The 25,555-nt window shown below is 53.2% G+C and overlaps 1 protein-coding gene across 8 annotated transcripts in view; it reads left to right on the forward strand.

The window, feature by feature from the left end:
• Positions 1-25,555, forward strand: part of Myt1l (myelin transcription factor 1 like) — a 370,648-nt gene that overhangs the window by 244,819 nt on the left and 100,274 nt on the right. For all 8 annotated transcript variants that reach the window (XM_090337527.1, XM_090337528.1, XM_090337526.1 and 5 more), the window contains exon 8: positions 14,812-15,242. In XM_090337527.1, coding sequence (XP_090193653.1) covers positions 14,812-15,242 — 431 coding nt within the window. The remainder of the gene's footprint in view (positions 1-14,811; positions 15,243-25,555) is intronic.

Consider the following 25,555-nt stretch of genomic DNA (forward strand, 5'->3'; position numbering starts at 1 on the left):
CTGCCCAGAGCCTCTGGCCTGCCCTGAGCATTTGATATGGCCTGTAAAGGATAATAGATAAGATTCCCAGGTTCTAACACCCTATAATCTCAAAGTTGGATAATTTCAGTTGTGCTTGGATTGAGTTTCTGGCTTAGAATGTCTGGTAGCTATAAATTTGGACTCTCTGGACAGCTGTCCACCCACAGAGCTTGTCCAGGCTCTGAGCAGCAACCGTGGTACCGAGATTTTAGTGGGGGACCCCCAACATGGCTCAGGACCCCAGACCTGCTGCTGGCTCTGAGCAGGTAATAGTCCAGCTATGATTTGGGTGGAATATCCTGTCCTTCCTACCTGCCTGTCTGTCTGTCTGTCTGTCCATCTGTCTGTCTGTTTGTTCGTCTGTCTGTTGAGGGTGCCATTCACACAGAATCAGGACTGCAGCTCCCTCCCCCACCCCCCACAGACTTTCTTCAACTTGAACATGCAAAAAGCAATTCAGGGCCACTGAGTAAAAAATGCAGGTATTGGGGGAACGTCAACTGTGTTAACATGATGTCTGTGGTTTCATCCTTTGTTTATAACTAGGGAAATTCCTGTGAAAGCCAAGTACTTGTCAGGATTCTAGATTCTTCTCTTGTGGGAGAGCCACCATGGTGGGGTGTTGAGCTTCTTCCTGGGGGAGGAGGCGTGCAGACACAGCCGGGGATTTGAGAAAGAATCAACCACCTGACAAAACCTGAGACAGGACACAATAATTTGAGGCCAAAAAGCATCATCTAAATCCTTGTTAAAATTGTAGAACAGGAGTAAGATCATAAGACTGATTCGTGGCGATCTCACAGTAACTCCTATATTGTGTCTTTGAAGAAATGACATTCATTTGTAAGTATCCATTCGTGCTAAAAGTTTGTAAACAATTGGATTTACTGGTTCCTAGGTAAGTGTTTAAAAGACTCACTAGCTCTCTTCCTGGTTGGTGCAGTGTTACCCTGGCAGCCGGGGGGAGGGAGAATGGGGTAAATTCCAGGCTTCTAGTTGTCTGATGCAAGCACTGCACGGCTCCTCAGAGAGACGCCAGAGATGCACGTGTGCAAGCATCCAAATATCAGCTGGGGCGCCTGGCTCCAGCCTGAGGGCGCCGGCTGGCCTCGCAGGAAGCTGATGGATGGGAAGTGACCATTATCTTCAGAAATGTCAGTGCCCAGAAACAGGAATCTGCGACCTGTGAGTCCGCCATCTTCTCTTCCTCATGCACAGTTTCCTGTCACTCTCATAGACATGACAAAAACACCAGGGGATTTGCAGTTGGGTCAAGAAGCCAGAATAGCAACTCAGTCTTCACATCCAGCATCTTGTTTTTGACTCGAAGTGTGTGGCTGAGGATATGGCTCTGTGTGTTCTGCTCTGCATGTAAGTGGCATTTCTTACGTTCCATTTAGAGCGCTGGGACACATGTATGCATCTCGAAGGGGGTCTCAGCCACAGAGCCTCCTTTTACAGAACAAGCCAAACCTCAGCCCCGCTGAGAGCTCTCCAGGTGGAGCTTTCAGTCCCTGAGGCTGCATCAGGGCTTGCTCGTTGCCAGAGCTCCATCTGTCTGCTATTACCTCCTGTGCAGGCTGGAGGCATTTTCGTGGCCAAAGCCAGGTTTGCTTGGGTGTCTGTGGCTCATCTGGACGATACGGGGAGGTGGAATGGTGAGAAATCACGAACTTGGCCTGGAACACGTGGCTGCGCTCCCGGCAGGCAGGGCCTCCCACCGGTGAAGGCTGGAGTGCTGGGCTGACAGGCAGGAGGCTGCCGTGGGAGCATGGCAGGCAGCTCACTGTATGGTATGGGGGCTCTGTGTCCCAGGGCCACCAACGTACAGAGGACACCCTCACCTGCACCGGGGCTGCCTGCGTGGCCCAGGGACCCCGCCAAAAGGCGCCATCTTGGCACAGAATGCTCATGAACTGGTACTGATGTAAGAGCTAGAAAGACAGATACCACAGCATTCCCAGGATTCACCCTCTAACGAATCATGACTTTATTGTCTTCTGAGGCCTTCTTTTGTCTTACTTTGTGACCATCTGGGATTTGAACTCAGGATTTGTGTGGTTTCCCTGAGCTTTTTGGTCAAGGCTAGCCCTCTAACATTTGATCCACAGCTCTATTTATGGCTATTTGGTGGAGATCGCAGACTTCACTGCTCAGGCTGGTTTTGAACTGCAATCTTCAGATCTCAGCCTCCTGAGTAGCTAGGACTGCAGGCTTAAGCTACTTTTGTTTTTGTTTATAGTTGATTTTTTAATTTTCATCAAAATAGAAATAAAAAACAACCCACCAATTTTGTGAAATTTGCTGCTACAAAGTAATAGTAAACAGTATATAGGCATTTGAATATTAGCTTTCCTTGCAAATATAGATACACACATGCTGGGACACTTGGAATTAATTGGATTTGCTTATCACTGTTAAGAGATTTTTATATCAGCCTTCAGTACACCGCAAAGGGGGAGAGAGAGAGAGAGAATGGGGAGACATGGGAATCCTGAGTATGGATTCATCCTTTATATTTCTGGTTGGTGATTAATCTCGGATTTATTTCTGGCATTTATGGACTTCTTTTACACTTAGCCTTCAGTGTAATTTTTAATTACTTATTTGTTGCATGTAGACTTCTGACAAAACATCTGACACACAATGTAGCTTTATAGTTCTTGCACACTAGACAAACCCCCATAAGTTAGGTGGTGGGTTGAATATTTTATTTCAAACCTCCCCAATTTAGAAATCACTCAGTGCAACCTCAAAATTTCCAAATTGTAGCTCTATTTTGGATGTTTTTATTAGAAAATTGCTGGATTCGCCCCGACTGCTTGAGCAGACTCCTTGCTCGGATTCTCCTCCGTTTCATGCCCCTTCCCACCCACCAGTGCGATTGCCAGGGTGGCAGGCGAGTGAGGAATTGCCTGTCTTCACAGGAGCCAGCTCTGGGTCTAAGGTGGCGGGCTGGCTTCCTGATGCATGCACGCCTCATTTGGATTCTGCCAACAGCCCAGGGCGACATTATTCATGCCTTGACAGAGAGCACTCACTAAAAGCTTTGAAACAGGGCCAGGGACTGGCTGGGAGACAGTGGAGCATGCAACCTGCAACTGAGAACCCCATCCACCACCTAAAAGAGAATGGGAAGGGGAGGAAGAAGGGAGGATGAAAGCAGCGTTCCTCCCACACACCCGGTACTTCTGCTGCCTTCATGTAGGTAGAAATTTATCTGCATCAAAGTAAAATGCCCGAAAAATAATTGCATTTTTCCTAACCGCACTTGAAAGTTGAACACAATTTTCCGGGTTTAATTGCAAAGCTGATTTTAATTAGGAGAGCCCCGCATGTGAACAACGAAGACCCACTTGGGTGAATGCAGCACACTAGAGTGCCTGCGGATGCTCTAATTAACGGATGACGGCCGCGCGACAGGGCGCACGGTGGAATGTTTATGGGGAATTCTGCACACGCTGCCACCCAGCCAGGCTCCCTGTTTCCTCCCCCATTCCGTCCCCAAGAATAAACAGCTTCTCTGCGTTCTTTATAAGGCATCAGTTTGCATGCCGCCACCCCGTCCATAAGCTTTATGGCACGCCTGTCCTTTTCACTCTTCATCTCTTCCTGCGAAGCACAAGTTAGGGCATACATTTTTTAACATTCGTTTGGGAACACAGCATGGATGCACATAGCACAGAGCTGTTGAGAACTAGGGATCTGTTTAGATGCAGGATAGTTCCCGATTGCTGTCACCCTGGGTTGTGTGTATGCAAAAACAACACGCAGGAATGGCATCGCTATTTTGGATTGTGGTGGCAGTTAACCTTTATTGTCACAATGAATCCTTTATTAAAAAAGAAAGACTCCTGGCCAGCATCGTGGTGGAAGACTGCCTGCTGCTGTCCGCAGCCTTTCTGGCCACACAGGCCCTCTCCCGGAAACACAAGACAAAGCTGTGATGCATTGCAAGGCATTGTTTTTTTATGTTTGATGACATTAAATATATTTCCTGTAACTCTACACTATAATGCCACATTTATAGAGAAGGCATGTGTTTTCAGGGCTGACGTTGTGGTTGAGCAAGTGTGAGGCCCTGAAGTCAAACATCTAGTACCACAATAATAATAATAATCATAATAATCAGTGATTTCAGATGAGTACTGAAAATTATATTGATAAAGAATCTATGAAGAGGGATTGGGAAGTCTGGCCTAGTGCAGGCTCGATTCCTCAGTACCACATACACAGAAAACCCGAAAGTGGTGCTATGGCTCAAGTGGCAGAGTGCTAGGCTTGAGAAAGCCCAAGGACAAGGCTCAAGCCCTGAGTTCAGTGCCCAGGACTGGCAAAAAAAAAGAAAAAAGAAGAATCTGTGAAGACCACATTCTATTCAGGCCCAGTGTGGATTAAACAATCAAAATCGTGCCTTGGTAGTGCCTGCTCTACTTCATTTTGTGATACTGCAACAAAACATCAGAACCTGGGAACTTTATGAGGAAAAGAGCCTTCTAGTGTACAATTCTTGGCATGTGTTCCATCGCAGCAAATAGAAACCCCATCCTAGGTGACTACACAATACAGAACCAACTCTCACAGGAAGATGGTGACTCCTTCAACCGGGCACTTCCGGATGCTTTCAGAGGACAGGAAAGGACCCTTTGGGTCCTCCTTGGGCCAGCCATCCTTGGGCCTACAGGTTCCAGCAGGTGCCATCACCGGCAGGCAAGCAAAGCCTACCAAGCCCTGCTCTGAAGCCTGGGGGAATGGCCTTTCCTGAGCTCACACCTGAGGCTTTTCAGACCTGCTACCGCAGAACTGTGTGAGGCCTGGCCATTGCCCCTGAACCACTCACCCGGAGACACCACCATCCTGAGACAGAGCCTCAGGGGAAGTTCCAGCCAGACGCCATGTGCAGGGAGCGGGGGTGGCGGTGAGCTAGCTGACGAGGCCCTCAGTCTGAGAGAACTCTGAAAACCTCCTTCCACTCCCACCCTGTCCCTATCCCTTCTGTGAGACTGCGTGGTGGCTCCTCACTACAACCACGCTGGCCCCAAACTCCTACATCGCCAGTGCAGAGCAGACTCAGAGCAAGAACTCGCACACTGTCAGAGCCTCAGCCCTGCACTGAGGGGCCCACTCTGCCTTCCTGGGCCTGCAGAAGGCGCCTGCTGGGGTCCAGCACCCCACTCTGCCCCCACATTGCTGTCTCCCACGGGAGAAACAGACCTGGAGGCCAGCCAAGTCAGGGCCTTTTATTTGGGAGTGAATCATCTTCCAATCACAGTCTGCCCCTTGGGTTGAGGAAACTTAGCACAAAGAGCACTAGCAGAAGGCTACTTCTCTGGGGAGAGAAAGGTGGTGGCTTTAGAGGGAGGCAGAAGCTGTTCTGGGGTGCTTCCACCAGGGTCCTTCCTTTCTGGGGTGCCAGGTGCCTGTTCCTGAACGTCTGCTTTATTCAGGACCAGGGGACCAGAACAGCATCTGAGAACAGCAGGGCATTGTGGGTACCTCCCATTTCTCCCAGCCTGTTCAGTGGGTAAGAAAGCAAAAGGGCCCAGGCTGCTGCTGGAGGCTGTGCACCCTTAGGGGCCCTCGTGGGCCCGACTCGGTCAGGACCGTGCTGGGCCGGCCCTCCCGGGGCCTTTGGAGCCTCTGAGTGCGACCTGAGGAAATGTGCGTGGCTCCAATGCTGGCGAGGGGACTCTGAACGCCCCTGTCTATATAAATCTGTAGATTCTTGTCACTTAGTAGCTACGCTGCAGGGCAGTGAATGGAACTAATGCTGTATGGGACATGACCAGAGCGATTGTTCCTATAAAAGCCTTCATTTCCTAAAACTGCAGGGAGGAGCAGGGGCGCGCTGGCCTCCTAGAGGACATTCTCCTCATAAACAATGCCCCTCCCGCTCCCTGCGCCTCAGCCCAACAGGGGATGGTGGTGCTCCAAATAGCCCTCCCCTCCCAGGGGCCTGGCAGGCCGGGTGGGGACAGGAGAGGGGTGGAATCTGAGGTCACTTTCTCCCTCAGGACAGTGGAGGTGCCTCAGCGGGACAAGAACTAGGGGTGGACAGGCAGCGTGCTGTGCAGCAGCCAGGACGGAGGTGTCACCAGGCCTGGCTGCTGCCCCGTGGCTGGACGTTCTCCCACCGGCCCGGAAACCAGCAGTTAGTCCTAGAGACTCTACTGCACGGGGAGGAAGCTGAACACAAGCATGGGTGTAGAAGGCCTCTTCCTCCCCTCCTCTGCCTCGTTGTCTCCTCCTCCTCTTCTTCTGATCCTCTTCTCTTCCTCCTCCTCTTCTCTTCCTCCTCCTCTCCTCCTCTTCCTCCCCTCCTCATCCTCATTGTCTCTTCCTCCTCTTCTTCTGATCCTCTTCTGGTCCTCTTCTCCTCCTCCTCTTCTCCTCCCCCTCCTCTCTCCTCTTCCTCCTCCTCTCCTCCTCTTCCTCCCCTCTTCTTCATTGTCTCTTCCTCCTCTTCGGATTCTCTTCTCCTCCTCTTCTCTTCTTCCTCTCCTCCTCCTCCTCCTCTCCTCCTCTTCTCTTCCCCCTCCTCTCCTCCTCTTCTCTTCTTCCTCTCCTCTTCCTCTCCTCCTCTTCTCTTCTTCCTCTCCTCTTCCTCTCCTCCTCTTCTCTTCCCCCTCCTCTCCTCCTCTTCTCTTCTTCCTCTCCTCTTCCTCTCCTCCTCTTCTCTTCCCCCTCCTCTCCTCCTCTTCTCTTCTTCCTCTCCTCTTCCTCTCCTCCTCTTCTCTTCCCCCTCCTCTCCTCCTCTTCTCTTCTTCCTCTCCTCTTCCTCTCCTCCTTCTCTCCTCGTCCTCTTCTCTTCTCTTCCTCCTCCTCTCCTCCTCTTCTCTTCATCTTCTCCTCCTCCTCATCTTCTCCTCCTCTTTTTCTCTTCCTCTTGTCCTTTTCTCTTCCTCCCCTCTCCTCCTTAGCACCCTCCTTGGAGGGTAGCCTGAGCCGTCCCTAGCCAGGGGAGTCAGATTTCTCAGGAGATTCAGTTCCCATCTGGATACTGTCATGTTCCCCTCAGCCACCCATGCCTCTCCCCTCAAGGCTGGGCTGAGCTACTGTACCCTGTGGGCCTGCAGCCTCGCCGCTCTCTTCAGCCCTTCACCTCTCATCTTGCAGAGGTGACGACAGATAGACAACTCCTCAACAGCAAGGCTGAGAAGGAGCACGCTCGCTCTGGAAGGAGCCCTAGAGGAATGTGATGATTCCTGGTTCAAACTGACCTTAAAATAAAATCTACCTTAAGAAGCCGCCACTGGAGTCTCACTATGATTCCATGTGGAAACGCTACTGAAGAAGTAAATCTGACAGGCCTGATCAAGATTGCAACAGAAGAAAATGTGTTTGAGTTCAAGTGGGATTTTAGCACAAGAGAAGGCTGGAGTGTGCCAGGAGGAGTGCAGCTCCTACAGGCTGGGAGCACAGCCCCATCCGACGCCAAATGACAATGCAGGGTGCTGTGAATTAACAGGCAATGTCCTGTAGAGAGTTCTTAAAAAGTTTAAAGAAAAAGCCAGGCACAGTGACTCACACCTGTAATCCTAGCTACTCGGAAGGCTGAGATCTGAGGATCATGGTTCAAAGCCAGCCCGGGCACTGAAGTCTGTGAGACTCTTGTCTCTAATGAACCACTAGAAAACTGGAAGTGGTGCTGTGGCTGAAGGGTAGGGCAGTAGCCTTGAGCTGAAGAGCTCAGGGACAGCGCCAGGCCCAGAGTTCAAGCCCTATGACCCACAATAACAGCAAAAAATTAAAAAAAAAAAAAGAAAAAAAGCAGCTACCCTCCAGAAAGCAAGGCTTACTTAAATTCTCAGGTTAACATTTTGAACAATTTTTCATCCAATAGTTGCAAGACCTAAATCAGTTGTATCAAGTTTAAACAACATCCTTACACATATATAATTATACACATGCTACATGTGTAAAATATGTAATTTTCAACACAACTAACTCATTCTAACACCTTTCTACAAAAGATCAGAGAGCAAAATTAAGGAAATGTATGACTATGTCATTAAAGCTGGATTGATTTCCCAATGTGTGTTGAGGAGGTCTATCTGGGGTGAGTGTGCAATGCTCACCTCTCACCTTGGTGTCCCCCAGCCTTCCCTCCAGTTCGGGGTCTGCTACGGGTTCCAGGCCACAGAGGTCCACTGCGTGCCACTGTCCAAGACTGCTCTCCTCCTAGCTTTGAGGGTCCTGACGGCTCCTGGCCTGGACGCTGGTCTCCACTACACCCACGTGCAGGCCACAGCCCACTTCCCATCTCTGGTTCTGAAGTGAATGGCGACAGGCTCTGTGCAGTCACGTTTTTCCTGGACAGCAGCGCTTCCAAGAGAGGCCTGCCCCCGCTGCCACTCCACCCACCTGCTGGTGCCACGTCATGTCACCTGCATGGCACAGCCCCTCGCAGCACACCATGTCAGCTGGTCCTTCTGCTCCTTCTTGGTCAAACCCAGCTGTCAGGTGGAGACCTCAGTCTCCCAAAGTGGGCACTGCCAGAGCGTCCATCTCCTGAGATCACCGCAAGAACCTGTGGATGCCCACACATGGGTTGTCTGGAATGCACTGCACACAGTCAGTGTGCTGTCATGGTGTTGTGGAGCCTGCATGGTGCTTAGAACCCAAGTACCTAATATTGCGACCAATATCATTTCTGGCATTACCTAATGGGATGCGAACCCTGTCACCAGGGCTGCAGCTATGAGGAGGTGCTGGGAGTGCGGCCTGGCTCAGTGGCCCCTGCTCACCTGAAGGTTCGGCTAGAGACAGCTGCTTGTCTGGCCTGTCCTCTCTCAGAAGCTGAACAAGAAACACGGGGCAGAGGACACTCCACCAAACTGGTTAGATATTAAAGCAAAGATGTAGGAAAACAAAGAGGACAGAACCTCGGAAATAACCGGCCTGTGGCACCTGACATTGTTCGGTAGAGTGTGCTGACAGAACCTAGACATTGCTCAGATGGCGCTGAGGACAGCGCTGGTCACGCTGAGCAGTCAGCTCTTTGGAGGAGGGCCGTGATCCAGCATGGTCACCGCACGCAAGAGCTCACTGCTGAGTGGACGAGGCCAGCGACCCTCCCCTGCCACTTCCTGCTGGAATTCCACATCTGTTTCCACTGAAAGTGACGGGTCTTAAGCTGAAGAGGGTATTTATCAAAACGTTGGGGTAAGCTCCCTGCTCGTTCTCAAGACTGACACCTGCCTTGAGAATTGTTCCTGCAAACAGTCCAGACATTCAAGAGATCACCTCGGTCCACAGAAGACAAGCCACGATGGTTTCAGGATAAAAGCATACGTACTAATTCTGTGATGTTTCAGCTATGCACAAAATCTATAATGTAGTCTTACTATAATAGCCAAATATCGTATTTACATGAGGCGATGTGTCCAGAGGGGAGGGTGTGTGGATAACAGTAGACAGTCGGTCAACGACCCCCAGACAGGAACTGGCCTCCAGTCACCTTTGAGCCTTATCGTCCTGCAGGAGCCTATAGCCCACAAAGGCCCAGAGACCACCCCCACGCTGCCCACCCCACCCACCGCCATCCCACTGCCTTGGCCTGGGGGCACGAGGGAAGCCTTGTCTGTTGTGAGCTTAGAAGGCATTAGTTCTTGAGCTGTGCCAGCCAACCAGAGCCTCCTTGGGGCTCAATGATCCTCTTTTTTGGTACTCCTAAGGATTGAACCCCGGTCCTTGAACAAGTGTTCCCTGAGTCACGCCCCCAGCCCTTTTGTTTGCATTTGTCCTTGAGATGGAGTCTCAGGTGGAGTCCAGCTCTGCAGTCGTGGGTAAAGGTGGGCGTCACTTGCTGGATAGTTCAGGGGTCTTGAGCTACTGTCCCAAATCCAGGCCCTTCCTTCCCGTCTCCGTCGGCCTCCTTGCTGTGGCAGTCAGGGCCCTCTCCACAGGACACGCCCCGAGATGGCGGGAAGTCCACCAGCCCGCTCCACCAGTGGAACCATGGACCTTGTGCAGCTCCTGAACTAGGAAAGGGACAGAAAGACAGAAGAATTCCATTTCCTACTCCATCCTTTTCAGTTAGATAGCTGCCTGTGGCGAGAGCCCAGAGGCCTGTCTGTCTCCCCTCTGGTGAAGGACAAAGGCAGCGTGCAGCTGTGGCCCTGCCGAGTCACAGAGAGCAAACCACAGAAGGTCCTCCCACTTAGCCACAGACCCCGCTGGCACCCAGCCCCACACAGCCTCCACGCCATGCCAGGAATGAGCCCAGAGGCCATGGTAAGGAACCAGAGGCCCACAGAGCTGTGTGGGACAAGTGGAGCTCGAGCCTCTGGTGAGGAAGACAAGGGTGGAGGCCATGGCTACTAACTCAGGTCCCCAGCTTCCCAGTTGCCCTGCAGCCTCGCCACTCATCCATTTGGTTGTCTCAAGGTGCAGGCACCTTGTCACTGAGGTTTGGCTGGTGCCCGTTAAAGAGATGCAAGCCCTGCAGAGTGGGCCGTGGTGTCACAGGCTGTCGGACATGTCTCCTGCAGCCGCTTGCCAGCTCCAGGTACCGAGCAGGATGGGGACCAGGCCACCCTCCTCTTTGTTCTATGGCAGCCACAGCATGGGGGCTTAGCACACCCCCAGCAGATTCTAGAAGTGCTTTCCAAGGCTTCCCTCTGCCATATGCCAGACGTTTGCTTTCAGAGCCTTGCCTAAGCCAGACGGGGAAGTAAGCATGCCTTGCATTTGGTTTTCTCTTCAAATGTAGATGCCGTGACTGGCAGTCCGCAGCAAGGGCAGATGGACACAAAGGGAGGATTGCATATGGCTAACGTGCAATTCATGCATACTTTACAGTAGTGGGTCCCCAGCAGCTCCTGCACAGAGAGCCTGTAAACCGACCCCATGCACCGCAGCCACGAGGACAGCTAGCTCCAGAGGCTGCCAAATGGCTCTGGCTTACAAAACGTAAGCAGGGGAATCAAACGGACCAGGTACAAGTACAACTTGCTTGGAAGATCCTTGAAGCCTACACTTCACCAAGAAGTTCCACAGAGAAGGAATTAGAGACGCCCAAGTGATTAGAGCGTCAGAGCCCTGAAGGCTGCTACCTCGCCTGGTCAGTGCTCATCAGAGCTGCCCAGACCCCAGACATCTGCTTGCTCTCTACTGGGGCAGCCTGGCTCGCGGGCTCTGGCATGACGGTCACGCTGTGCCACTGGTCTGCCACGTGTAGGAGGCCCACGACACGTTATCCATGCCGAGAGCCCGTGGAAGGCAGAAACCAAATGGCCTGCTCTTTGTCCCTCCGCTTCCTGTCTGGCCTCCCGTCTCAATCGACTGCTTTTCTGCTCCTCCTCGCTCCTCTCTCCTCTTCTGCCTCCTCTCCTCCTGCTCCCCAAGGGCAGCTGGTGGAGTGGGAGCCTGGAGAGGAGCCTCTGCTTCTCTCCTGAGCGCGGAGGTAGTGTAAACATGGAGGAGGACCAGGGGCCTGGGTCTGACTGCTGCTCTGGCCTGCAGACAGGCTGTCCTGAAGACACGCATGAGAGACACCCCGCCCGCAGCCCTGTGTTCCTGAATGTCCTCACAGCCAGGCCCAGGGCCCCCCACACCCCAGCCTCCCCATCACCCCGGGTGAGGACCAGACCTCCGTGCTCTGGCCGCAGGCGAGTCCTGGCTGCGTCCTGCTCTGAACTTCGCTGCATCGCATCTCACGGTTGGGCGTCCCTGAATGATGAGGCAGCATCAGGTGTGAACAAGGAGGCCACACACCACCCCATCATGAAGCCAGCTGGCGTCCCCAGGCCGGCATCCTGCTGAGACTGCCGGGGGCCCATCTGCAGCCGCCTCCGTCAAGACACAGGCGCCCAGGAGAGAGAGAAGGGTGGCCAGAACACAAGGTGGGGTGTGCATGCGGGAGGAAGCATCTTGGTTATGGCCTCACGCACAGGGCCACACATCCAGCAAGTCCACTCCGAGAGGGGACGCCAGGCAGAGATGTCGGTGTGGAACTTAGACTGGACAAGCCTCGGGCCTCGCCAGAGCCGGTGGAGAGCCGGGGGTGGCCCACTCCACGTTGGCTGGGAAATGAAGACTGCAGTCCCTCGACATGGAGAAAGGGGCAGGAAGGAGAGCCCAGCGGCTTTTAGCACCTCACTCTCCTTCAGCATTGTCTCGTCGTTCTTGTGGTTCTACTTTTATAAGTTTAAGGGACTATTGTGGTCACCCTGCAGTTTGCAACTGGCATCTGCCTTGTGGCACAGATGAAAATGGTGTCTCATGGCCACCAGGCTTCTCCCTAGGAACCAAAGCGAGGTCTCGAGACTCGGTCCTGCACTGAGTCCGCCTGCTCCGGGACTCAGGCCAGTGACAGCATGACCCCGGGAGCTGGACCTGGGCTGCAGGCCTGGCTCCCTGCGTCGTTGACGCACCCTCAGCCATCAACCCTGGATACCACCGATACCAGCCAGGGGTGGCTCACGGGTTGAGGGCCGAGTGCGGGCTGGGGGCCTCCACACAAGGATGCGTTTCATGCTATCCTTAGGGCACCTGTTGCCCTTTCTAGCTGACGACCTTGAGGTACAACGTCATTCAAGGATAAGGCTGACCGTCCTGCCCCTCGTCCCAGCCCGTGTCGTCCTTCTGCAGAGGTGCGCCCCCGTCAGCCCCATGAGGGTGGCAGAGGCTCCCTTAGGCCTCGGTGTCCCACCTGTGAGATGTCTCTGACTGCAGAGTTACCATCCAGCCCCTCCGCGGGCCCTCCCCTGCTGGACTCCTCCCCTGCTGGCTCTCCAGACCCGACAGCATGTGAATGTGATGCATCACAACGTGCTTGGAAGAGCTCCTTGTAGAGACCCAGAGTCCCACAGAGCGTCCACGGGCCTGCGTGCCGTCCATGTGTGACACCCAGAGGCCTGCAGGATACCCACAGGCCATTCTGAATGATATCCACAGGCCCAGGTGACATCCAGGGGCCTGGGTGATGCCCGGCTAGCTTGCCACAACCCCACTACCCTTCGCCCTGCCATCATGCGGCCAACTCCAGAACTGTGCCTGTGCCTTTGTGTTTTCTGAACCTATTGTAGCATGTCTTTCCTTTTCTCTTTGGTAGCACTGGGGTTTGAAGTGAAGGCCTTATGCGCAGTCACAGCTTGCTTGCTGGGCTAGCTCTACCACTTGAGCCACACCTCCAGCCTGGCTTTTTTTTAATTTTTGGTCGGTCGTGGGGTTTAAACTCTGGGCCTGGGTGCTGTCCCTGGGCTCTTCTGCTCAAGGCTAGCTTTCTACCACTTGAGCCACAGCGCCACTTCCAGTTTTCTGGTGGTTAATTGGAGATTAAAGCCTCATAAACTTTTGTACCTAGGCTGGCTTTGAACTGTTATCCTCAGATCTCAGCCTCCTGAATAGTAGTTAGGACTCCCAGTGTGAGCCACTGGCAGCTGACATGCTTTTTCTTGCATACGTTGTTTGCACACTGGGTGGTTTCTTTCCCTGCCAGATGTCACCCACACACCCCTGGGGGTCCACCCCAGATCCCCTGTTCCTGGAAGTCCCGCCCTCCAGCCTTCTGTCCAAGGGCCTGCCCCTTTGCGTCCTCCATTCCATACACAGTGCTGGGGTGCCTTGGCAGGCAGGTTTTGGAAGAACTGGGGTGAGCAGCAGTTTGGGGACACTGCTGTTTCCAAGTCCCCCTTAGACTCTGGAGCCCCAAGTGCCTGTCCATCCCTTCATGTCTGTGTCTCCTGCCGGCCCAGGACTGCACTCAGCCATCCAGGGGGAGGACACAGGTGGCTCCAGATCCATCTTGTCATCTGCAGGGCTAAACCCAGGCCAGCCTGTGCCTGCAGGAGTCCTGCAGAGCCCCCCACAGGACAAGCGGAGCTTTTGCCACAGCCTCTTCCTTGTGATGTCATTGCCACTTAGTCCTTGACGCACGGATAAGATTTCCAGAAAGAAGGTCAGGGGAAACCCAAACTGGAAGCCTTGCTTGGAAAGTTGCCCTCTCTCCAGGAAAGATGGCGGCCTCACACTGGCTGTTTTCCCCAAGTTGGGCCAGTTTGAGCCTGATGCGTGTTGACTGCCTGTTACAGTGGAGGCCTCCTCTGGAATGCTGGAACCGAGACCAACAGGGTCCAAGACGGCCCCTGCTCTGCCAGCCTGACGTGCGATCACTCCCCTCAGCACAGGCGGGCCCGCCTGTCCTCCTAGCTACTCAGGAGGCTGAGATCTGAGCATTGCAATTCAAAGCCAACCCAGGCAGGAAAGTCTGTGAGACTTGTGTCTCCAATAAACTACTCAGATAAAGCCTGAGTGGAGCTGTGGCTCAAGTGGGAAAGCACTATCCTTGAGCAAAGCGGAACAGAGCCTGGACGCAGAATTGAGGCCCCAGGTCTGGCAAAAATACAGCTAAACCTCAACACACGTCTGTATCTGTGACTTACCTCCTTTTGGTTATCAATGCCTACCGCGACAATTTTATCTAGAAAACATACAAATCTGGATCTAAACACACAAATCTCTTGCGTAGTGTGCGAGGTGCACGGCGTGTGCGGGTAAGCGGTCGGTGGCTGGACTTCCATTGTCCACTGCACGAGATGCGTGCTGTGCGGCTGGTCCCTCTCGGCATCCTCGTGGAGATTTGGAACTGGAGCCGGAGGCGGGAGAGGACTGCAGCAGACGGTGTGGTGAGGACACCGACGCCCTCGGCCAGCAGGCTCCCACCACACGCCTGCCTGTCCCCTGGGGCTCAGCCCCAGCCGTGGGCATCAGGTCTCCCATTGCTCTGATCGCCAGAGACAGTAACACAGATTTCTTTCTCTCTTTTTGTTATCTATGTTCCATCAGCGTGTATGGCTGTCCCCTGGCCAAGAAAAGGAAAAGCCAAGACAAGCAGCCCCAGGAGCCGGCTCCCAAGCGCAGACCCCTCGCCGTGAAGGCAGACAGCTCGTCTGTGGACGAGTGCTACGAGAGCGACGGTTCTGAGGACATGGATGAGAAGGAGGAAGAGGAGGAGGAGGAGTTCTCAGAGGACAATGACGAGCCGGGGGATGAGGATGACGAGGACGAGGAGGTGGACCGGGAGGAGGAAGAGGAGGAGGAGGAGGAGGAAGAGGAGGAGGAGGAGGAAGAAGAGGAGGAGGAGGAGGAGATTGATGAGGAAGATGATGATGATGATGATGACGATGACGATGACGATGGAGATGATGTGGAGGAGGAAGAGGAGGAAGATGAGGAGGAGGAGGAGGAAGAAGAGGAAGAGGAAGAGGAAGAAAATGGTAATCTTTAAAATACTAGCCAAGTGTCAAGTCATGACTTGAGTCTGTTTTCCATGTGAATTTTCTGGTGCTCTTTCCATGGCACCCTGGTGACTGCTGAATGACTAGGTCTGCTTGCTTGATTCTGAAAACAGCTGTCTGTATAGGCTTAACCTTTGTCTTAAAGGATTTCTTTAAATTATCTTCTCAGCTTTAGATTTGGTCTCACAGTATTATTCAGATGGATTGTCATAGCAATTTTCTGAGGTATTCACAGTGCACATAGCTGATTAGCTAAGCAAAATTTAGCAAGAGGACGAGTTTGGCATTTGTGGACTTTTAGGTTTACCTGAGTTTCCATCTCCTGCCAGGACTGCGTGGTGGTGGTGGTGTGGCTGGCACAGCGACGTGGCAGGGACTGGTGAAGGAGGTTCTGTCTGCCAGTTGCAGAGGCTCTGCTTTGGTGACGCCTGCCCTGCGATGGAGAGGAGATAGATAGGAAGTGGCTGAGGGGATGGCTGGATGCCTGGGAATCTGGGGACCGCCTCCGATCTGAGGTGTCTGGCCAGGGTGAGCCCACGATCAAAGACGCTGCAGGAAGAGCACCGCACATGGCTGCTTTGCGAGGTTCTCTCTTTGAACACGCCTCACAGCTATGGTGTTCTGAGCTTATTTTTTCTAGAGAGCAGTGGGAGTTTTCTCAGTAGCCTACTTAGGGTCTTCATGAATATAGATCGCACCTCAGAGAAACATCACATGATGAAGTTGTGGAAGCAGTGTTTTTCTTACCTCCCCCTTGGACTCAGCTCCAGGCTGGCTGATTTCTAGACCACCAAGCCACTGCCTCTGCCAGTGACGGGAGCTTTGTGGATCACGCAGTTGAAATCATAGGGTGACACTTTTGTGTGCAGTCTAGCTGGCCGGGTCCTATTAGAAGCCAGGCCACCTGAACTTTAAGATATGCCCTAGACAGTCAGGGTTGGTTAAGACTCTTGCCAGACATCCGTGGTTCATAGTCACGATCCTAGCTACTCAGAGGGCTGAGAGCTGAGAAGTGCAGTTCAAAGCCAGCCAAGGCAGGAAAATCTACGTGACTTTTTTTTTTGCACCACTCCTGGGGCTTGAGCTCAGGGCCTGAGCACTGTCCTTGGACTTTCTCAAGGCTAGAGCTCTATCACTGGAGCCTCAGCACCATTTCCAGCTTTTTTCTAAGTATGTGGTACCAAGGAATCGAACCTGGGTCTTTGTGCATGCTAGGCAAGCACTCTACCACTAGGCCACACTCCCGGCCCTCTATGTGACTCTTAGCTCCATTTAACCACTAACACTGAGCAAAAGTGCAAAGGGACAGCACCTAGGACCTGAGTTCAAGCCCCAACACAGGTACACACACACACACACACACACACACACACTCATCTTGTGAGCACAATTTGCTGCTTAAATTTGCATACATCCATAGTTCTGTATCTGTGCACATATCTATATTGAATAAGTTACAATGTATTCTCCCAGTAGCTCTGCTCTATGTTATAGAACATGGCAGGGAAAAGGCTGATGGGGTCGAACATGGCTAACCATCACTGCCAGCTCTACTGAGCCAACCCTGGACAAAGGTGCAGTCTCATTAAGGAGAGCCTGGGAATTAGCTCAGCTCTGGGTAATGAAGTGTGTGGAAGGTGGGAAAAGGAGACCCATGCGTGTAAGTTATTTCTGGACGTGGCTTCCACCGTGTGGTATTTGGGCGACATCATTAATTGTCGAGACAGACGGGTCATTTACATCGTGATGGGCTCATTGCTCAGACTGGCACAAAATAACATTCTTTTGCATCCTTGGCTCATGTGCGGAAGGTAATAGACATTAATATTTAAAATTACAAAGTATTTTGTGTGGGATAGATGACGCTAGGAGGCTTGAACTATGCACCATTTAATCAAGAGTCTTGACCAAGTTGAGGTTCTGCTTTTCGTTAGAAACGACGCTTTTGAGCCTGGTGTCTTTAGGGTCGTACTTCAGGTAGTCTTCCTGTAAGTACACGGAGCGCTGCTCTTTTTTGGAACTGCTGACGTCGTGTTAGAATGTGTCACCACCATGCCAGTTCCTCTGAACTGACGAGCGCGGTGCTTCAGAGCGTGATGGCTTCGCAAGCCAGACAGCGTGTGGAAACAAAAGCCTTCCTCCGGACTACTTCCGGCATGCGCTCCCAGCAAATGGAAGCATGATAGAGGCATCAAATGAGCAGCTCCTGAGCCCCGCCCCCAGCCTGCCTGTGCGACCCGGCAGCAAGTGTCCCCAGATCAGCCGCAGCTCTCGGAGCTGACCGCTACGGTCAGCTCTGGGTCCTTGGCTGCCATCGCCATTCTTTCAGCCACATTGGGTGACTTGACAGGGATTCAGCTTAAGAAGAACTCAAGTGAGAGCTGCTGGGAGATTGCACTGTTGCGTCCTGTGAGAGGCAAAGATGTCCACGTGGCCAGATTTTCTTGGTGGAAAGTGTGACCCTGGGCTCCCTGGGGAGGCCTCTCTCCGGCGGCAAGCGGCCATTCCTAAGTAGGCAGTGGTGGCTCTTGTGACCAGGCCTGTGACTTCTCTGGAGGGGCTTTGCTTGCTCTCCTAGGAATACATTTCTGTATACACCTGATCCCAGGGCCCTCAGAAGCACAGCCATTCGAGGGAGACACCAGGGGGCCAGGAAGAGCCCCAGAGCCCAGGTAGCCATTCACATTTCCATTCCAGGTGAATCACACTGCAGGTGCTTCCTCTCCTGCCAAGGTCAGGCATCCAGGAAGATTCTAGATCAAAGAACAGCACGCTCTGTTCATCAAGTCGATAGAGTTCATACACAAGTCCTGAGTTGTGCTCACTCATTGCAGGAAGGCCTTGAAGGCCCAGGTATGTTCTCATGTCCTCCCTCTTAAAGGCACATCACATCGGTGGACATGTGCCAGCTGAGTCAAGACAGCCCGCTGGCCCGGTGAGGCAGGCACGGGGGAGGCCCCGTGGGCCTGGCATGGGTCCTCTCTGTCTGGTGTGGTCTTGAGGTGGGTCTCGTGTTTCTCGTTGACCCTGGAGCCCGCCAAGGACTCCGGCGAGGTTGAGCCTCGTTCCCAGCACACAGAGGCACAGGCCCCACAGTACAGTTAAGAAAACCCAGGAGGCCAGGGCACTGGGCCTGGGCTGTGAGGATGTGAGGGCAGCCAGGCCAGCCGAGGGTCCGAGAGGCCCACAGCCCCCTGAGCCACGCTTCTCCACGCAGAGATGTACCTCCACCTTGACTATACGTGGAAACGGAAAGGGAGCCTGTGGAGAGGTTTCGTTTTGGGTAAAACAAATTTACACAAATTATCAAATTACTACAGCAGGAGCTCATAGATGCTCTGGAAGGAGCATGATTTAAAACTTGTGAATGGTGTATTTCTTTTAACTCCTAAGGTCCTTAAGCATTGCAGTTGCACATACACCAAAATAGCTCTGCGCATTTGCTATGAGCATATTTATGTGAATTATTGTTTGATCTTCCTTTTGATTATATCGAGATATTTTACTCTCTTTGTATTAATTAGAAACATAATCCTAAATTATTTTCTGTAAGTGATAGCAATATAGTCAGACTCTTGATAGCTTTTCTTGTTACAGAACTCGAGTTCTTTTTTTTAATCAATTTCTGTTTTTTGAACTACAGCAGATTTGAGCAACAATGATTTATTTAGGTACTGAATATTTCAGGTTACACTGAGCTCATATTTGATCGATACTATATTTAGTATAAAGTTGACTTATCATAGGTTTGGCTTTTACATGAAGAATTCTATTTCAGAATATCCATAGGGATTGTTTAATTTTGCATGTTTAAATAAAAATTCCCTCATCCTAAAGTTGAGTTATTGTTCAATGGTCATAGGCCTTTTCATCAGCAGATTTTTTTATATGTTGATAAATGTCTTTTGGGGTTTTCTAGGATAGAATTGTAGATTAAATGGATATAAAAATATCCCACCAGGGCTGGGAGCATGGCCTAGTGGTAGAGTGCCTGCCTAGCATGCGTGAAGCCCTGGGTTCGATTCCTCAGTACCACATACACAGAAAAAGCCAGAAGGGATACTGGGACTCGAGTGGTAGAGAGTTAGCCTTGAGAAAGCCCGAGGGCAGGCCCTGAGTTCAACTTCAGGACTGGAACAAAACGTTTATAAATTGCACTTTATTTTCATAAGGTAACCAGCACAAAGAAGAGTTCTTTAAATGTGTGCCACGCACACACATCTGTGCATACACGTTCCAGCTCTGTATGTGTGCACATACTCTGCGGTCCGTGTTCATTCCCCGTGCGAGGGCCCGGCAGCCCTCGGCAGAGCTCAGACCCACGGGTCTTCAGGAGTTTGTGCATGCTGCCTCCTGGGATTCCGTGGCTGCTGAGGCACAGGAACTCATCTCTGTTGCCTGCGGCAGCTCCAGGCTGTGCCAGACTGTCCGATGCTGGCTGTTCTATGGCCATCCGGTGTGCAGACTTCTCTTTGAGGACTTCTGGGCTTTCAAGAGCTCCCTGCGTTGATTCTCGGTGTGTGTGGACACCTCTTAGTATCCCCTCTGGTGGCTTTGACCAGGAGATGGGTGTTCAAAGAAACCAAACCTTGAGGCCTTATGCTAAGACCCCTCCAGGGTGCTGTATGATGGCCCCAGCCAGGCAAAGCAGCTGGCCAGAGCCTGAACCCCAGCGTGGAGTGTGGAGACAAAGCAGGGTGCTGCTTCTGTAGACAGGTGAGGCAGGGTTCCCTCCTCATTATCTGCCGAAGTAACCGGGGCAGGCCCTGGCCAACACCCTTGTTTTCTGACCTGGACCTGACGTGTCCCCTCGGAACCTTACCAGGGTGGCAGGGCTGTCCCTTCCTGCAGTAACTCCATCAAAGGAACTCGAGGCAGAAACCACACCATGCCAAGTCCTCCTCCGGGATCTGAGTGAAATTCCTGGGGAGACTTTTCCTTCAAACAGAGTGATGCAGCCGTGTCTTGATAACTTGGGGTAGCTGGCAGGAGCACCGGAGGGCAGAGCTGGTGGAGGGGATGAGCGGTCTGCGCCGTGGCTTCTAAATCCCTCGCCTCCCTCAGGATGCCGCCCTCCATATTGATTAGCCAATTATCCTGGCTTGTCCTCCTCCGGGAAACGTCGCGATGAGGGGGCAGGCTGGCGTGCAGACAGACTGTGAAAATCAGAATTAGCCAACCGGTTTCTACTGCAGTCAGCAGAAAAAGCAAGAGTTCGGAGACCCGCGCAGAACAAAGATGATGTGTTTAATATGCAAGGCTTCTGCTGGAGAAAGGCTGCAGACACAGGAGAAGGGTGAAATGTGAGCACCTCAAAAACGAGCCCCTCCCTGAGCCTGCCACGCCTTCCCTGGGTGTGGGAATGAGAATTCCTTGGTGGACGTGGCTCGTGACTGGGGCGTGGGCCATGCCGTGCGGAGCTTTCATTATGCGAGCTAATTTGCCTCATTATAAAATACAATCATTGCTTACGTTTCATGAAGCTTTGGTATTTTGCTATGAAGCAGGAAAGTGTAGGGTTTCGTGCTGTGTACCTATAAGGGACAAATAGCGTTTGTGCCATGCCAGACCAAGTCATTTACACGTGAAAAATAACTAAGAGCGCGAGTCGGAACGGATGCTATGCAGACTGACTGGAAGGCCCATTCTAAGGAACCTGTATGTGGTATGTCTTTGCTCTGAATTTTTGCTCCCAGTGCTCACCTCCCACTGAGTTGGGGATGGCCAGGTTGGAGCCATGTGTCAGGCTCAGCTCTACGGCCCATCTCCAGCCTCCCTGAGCCTCGAGGCCCTGGCCCTCCTCTCAGGGAAGGTGCAGAACTTAAGAACAGTGCACCGTGGCGCTTCCTAGCTGAGCTGCCATGCTCTGGTCCCCGCCTCCGTGTGGCACTGTCTCCCGTAAGATCAGGTCTGCACGAAGACTGCAGCTGTGCAGGGGGCTCAGAGCGGGGCTGGCTCACAAAACACGGGGCCGTGTCCTCACCATTCTGAGGACTGCTGCTTTGTAAGCGCAGCGTAAGATGGGGGCATCCACATCCCGGGAGGCAGGAAAACAAGGGTGTTGTGACTGAGCAGAGGCAGACTGTGAGGAATGGTGGCTCCAACCTGGGCAGGGTAGCCCAGGGCAGCCCTGCCCTGAGCAGGGGTGGCTCGGGCTGGGGAGAAGTGCGGAAAGTGGACGCAGTGTCTGCCCGGTACCTCACGGTTCTCAAGGGGTCCACTCAAGTGGGGACACAGCAGGAGGTTCTTCTGCAGATCGTGGCAGTGCAGGTTTGCCCTGCAGGGTGAGTGGTGATCAAGGGTAGCCAGTGAGGCGGGGAGCTCTGACGTGTGGAGTGCGTGTGTGTGTGTGTGTGTGTGTACACGCGCGCACGCATGCACATGTGTACTCAGGCATATGCAGGCACATACACATGCAAGAGAGAGACTCACAGACTCACAGGCTCATAAAGTCAGAAGAAGACAGAGGGATAGAGACTTGGTTAGTCTGGCCAGCTGACCTCTGAGAGCCAGGACGGGGGACGTGACGCTGACTATTCTTAGGTCCCCACATTTAGATAATCCATATACTAAAACGTCACCCCAAAAATAACCCTCAGAACTTTACGAATAAACTCATTCTGTCACTCCACTCATTTAGGTGCCTAGTGAATGAAAACCTTAAGAAGTGAACACAACTCAGTTTCTAAGTTAGAAATCACTGCCACTCGGTCCCCTTGTGGTCATTGTTTTTCATCTCTCCCTTCAGTTTACTCACTTAGTTTTCATGACGACGTTTACACTCTGGCTTGCTTATAAAAGATGGCATTTACAATCAATGGAGTGACCCACCCTGCCCATCATGTGCGTCTCGGGGTGGGGCGCGGGGTTGGGGGGGCCCTCACTGACTCTGGCTTATGGTTTCCCGTGGCTCTGGCTGCAGTCACTGGTGGTACTGTTTCTCTCTTCTGTGGATTTGAAAACGGTCCAGTGTCTTGAAGGAATTTCCTTCGCTGCTCAAAGCAAACCCAGAGACTTCTGCAAGCCCTACGACGGGTCAGGACCTCCCCCGCTTGTGCTCTGTTTTGGGCATAAATTCTGTGCCCTCACCAAGGCTGTGCTCTTTTCTTGCATGGCCCTATGACCCATGCCCCCGACCACGCTCAGAGCCATAGCAGAGCTGTGGAGAGCCCAGCTGGCAGCTCCCTCGGCTCTGCGGGCCAGTGCCCTACTCCCATGAGGACTGTCTGGAAAAGCCTGTTAGCTGGAGACAGGCCGGCAGGAGCGAGACAGCGACACATGAGAAACCATGGAGCCCAGAGCAGGCCCCCACCCAGGGAGACCAGCTTAAGCGTGGAAGGCTCTTGGTGCCCACAGGTCCTGCCCCTCCACTGGCCTTGGTGACCCAGGTTAGTGTTTTGACAGTGGTGTGCTCTGACCACATCCCCGGCCACACACTACACTAGCCCCACCCTGCCTACAGGCCTTCGAGCACCCTGTGTGTGGCCCTGGAGTGCCATCCCCTAGAGACCTCCCTCCTCACCTTCCGCCTCTGCTCAGGGTCCCCATCCTCATAAGACCTGGGCCCCAGTAGCTCAGTCTGAGGGCCCCGAGTTCTCATCTGCTTCCCTGGGTGTGTGCTCCTTTTCTACTCCTGTTTTTGTTTTGTTTTGTTTTGTTTGTTTGTTTTTTGTGGGTCATGGAGCTTGAACTGGGCCTGGGAGCTGTCCCTGAGCTCCTCAGCTCAAGGCTACCACCCTATCCTTGCGCCAGGCCCCACTTCCCGTTTTCTAGAGGTTAATTGGAGATAAGTCTCAGGTCCTTTTGTGCCCGGGCTGGCTTTGAACCTTGATCCTCAGATCTCAGCCTCCTGAGGAGCTGGGATTACTGGCGCGAGCCATCGCACCTTGCTTCGTGTTGGTCTTTCACAGACTACGGGCGTGCTACGACTTGTCGTCTATCTGTACATGTGACTCCATGGACAGCTGTGGAGCCATCCCATGTTGCTAGTGCCCACTCCTGCCCTGGGGCAGCAGGGCGTCCCCTGGAACACCGGGACAGTGCTAACGTCTGCTGCAAGGGCGTCAGCATGTCCCCTCCAGAGGGTCTGCCTGCTTCCGGGTGAGGATTCCTGGAAAAGCCAGTGTTCAGTGTGGGTGAGGAAATGGTGGATGGAGCTTCACCGTGAAGAGAATCCACGCGTCTCCTCTCCTAGGGTCCCCGACAGTTTCCTGTGGTAGAGCGTTCTCGGGATGCCATTTCTCCAGTTACACTAGTTCCTTTCTCGAGTGGATGCTACCCTGGCAGTATGAGTGAAGAATGCTGTCCTCTGGCTTCCGCTCAGGCCAAGTGGAAAGTAGACATTTCAGATTAGGCACCTTAGTGCACGGGGCAGGCGTGTGGTCTGCCTGCATTCCTTCAACGCTGTGCTGAGTTGAAAGGCAATGGGGATGGTGCCTGGACCCTGCCAGGGGCTGCCCCAGGGCAGCCTGGTCTACGAAGATGGAGGGCAGACAGCAAGCACAGACCTGGAGCAAGCTAATTCAATCTGCACTGCCAGATGAGCAGGTGGAGCTTTCAGTGTGCAGATATTCATGGTGAGGAGACAAAAGAAAAAATAGGAATAGCCACCCGGGAACTGATGCAACATCAGGGAAACAGACCAGAAATACATTAAGCAATTGCTCATGATACGTCAAACCACGTCCACAGGACCGAGCCTGAACAAGATCAGGCTTTGCTGTGGGAAGCAGAACCACCACCCGCAAGGCTGCCAGACACAGGCCTGCAGCAGCAGGACAGTCAGCAGTGCCAGGGCCGTCCCCTCCCGGGCACGGTGCCGTCTTCCAGCTGTCATCGCGCCCTGGCCGGGAGTGTTCTGTTTGTCCACCTGTCGTGACTGCTCTTCTCCACCAGTGGGAATGGATGGGAGGCCTGGACTGCAGGGAAGCATCCCCACCAGAGCCCCGGGGGAGCTGTGACCCTGTGTCCATCTCAGCCAGGCATATAAGGGCAGGGGACAGCTGTACAAACCTCCAGAAGTCGGGGAAGGTGACACATGGAGCCGGCAGACCGTGAGGAGAGCTTCCAGTCCTTCCAGGCAGTCCTCACGGTCAAATTAAGAAGATGGTTGGTCTGCTAACTCTAACTGGCTTTGGCAGGCGGTAGGCGAGTCTGTCCGAGTTGTCCAGCATTCATTTTATACAGCTTTTAGGAGTGGTTTGGGGCTCTCACTACCGTCTGAGGACAGATGCGAGGCCTCGTCCTGTCCTGGCTCAGCAGGCAGCACCCGTGCCCCCGGCACCCTGACAACTCCTGCAGGGAAGCCGGCAGCATACATGGACAAACCCTCACTACAGCGCTGCTTCCCTGAGAACTGGAGGCTTTGAGAGCGGAGAGAAATGCCCTGTGGTTTGGGAGAGGAAGCAAGAGATGCAGGAGGCAGAACTGGGCTGGGACCACATCCGATGAGCCAGTGGAGGGGCCTCGGGGGTGAGGCTGGCTGTGGCTGGCCGTGGCCCTCTGCCAGTGTTCTGAGGTGACACTGAAGAAGCTCTGCAAGGCCAGGGAGGCTCTCCTGGTGGCTTGGAAAGCTCTAGAACTTGTCATTTTCATGGTGCAGAGCTGCCCTCAGATTCCAGCAGCTTGTGTGTTCTGAGCTCTCAGTCCGACAACCCAGCCCCACCAGCCCTGGGCCCCCATCCCACCCCCTCCACTGCTCCCCCCAACTCTGCACCCAGCAGCCCTGGGCCCCTGCCCTGCACCCTCCAGCGCTGCTCCCCACACAGAGCCCACCGCCCCAGGCCCTGCCCTGTGCCCACAGAGGCCCAGCTTTGCTACAGAAGTCACTCTACTCCAGGGCAGCCAGCTGGGGACAGGGCTTCCCTCCCACTGCCCAAGACAGTGTCCTAGTGGCCCAGCGGTTGGTGGAGGGGTGAATGAGCAGCATTCCTGGTCTGGTCTGAAGAAGCAGCTGCATTTCATGAGGGAGCACGTTGTCACCACTGAATGTGAGCCAGTCCAACTGCCATCTGCCCACCCCCTCCACGCACTCTGGCGGGCTCCTCACCCACCTTCCTCTCTCTCCTCCCATCTCTTGGCTGGGAGTGGCCTAATGGTAGAGTGCTTGCCTAGCATGCATGAAGACCCGGGTTCGATTCCTCAGTACCACATACATAGAAAAAAGCCGGAAGTGGTGCTGAGGCTCAAGTGGTAGAGCGCTAGCCCTGAGAAAGTCCAAGGACAGTGCCCAGGCCCTGAGCTCAAGCGCAGGACTGGCCAAAATTAAAAAAGGATTCCCGGAGCCAGCCAAT

The sequence above is a fragment of the Megascapheus bottae genome, chromosome 7 (assembly GCF_031878675.1).
Source record: "Megascapheus bottae isolate mThoBot1 chromosome 7, mThoBot2.hap1, whole genome shotgun sequence".
Lineage (NCBI taxonomy): Eukaryota > Metazoa > Chordata > Mammalia > Rodentia > Geomyidae > Megascapheus > Megascapheus bottae.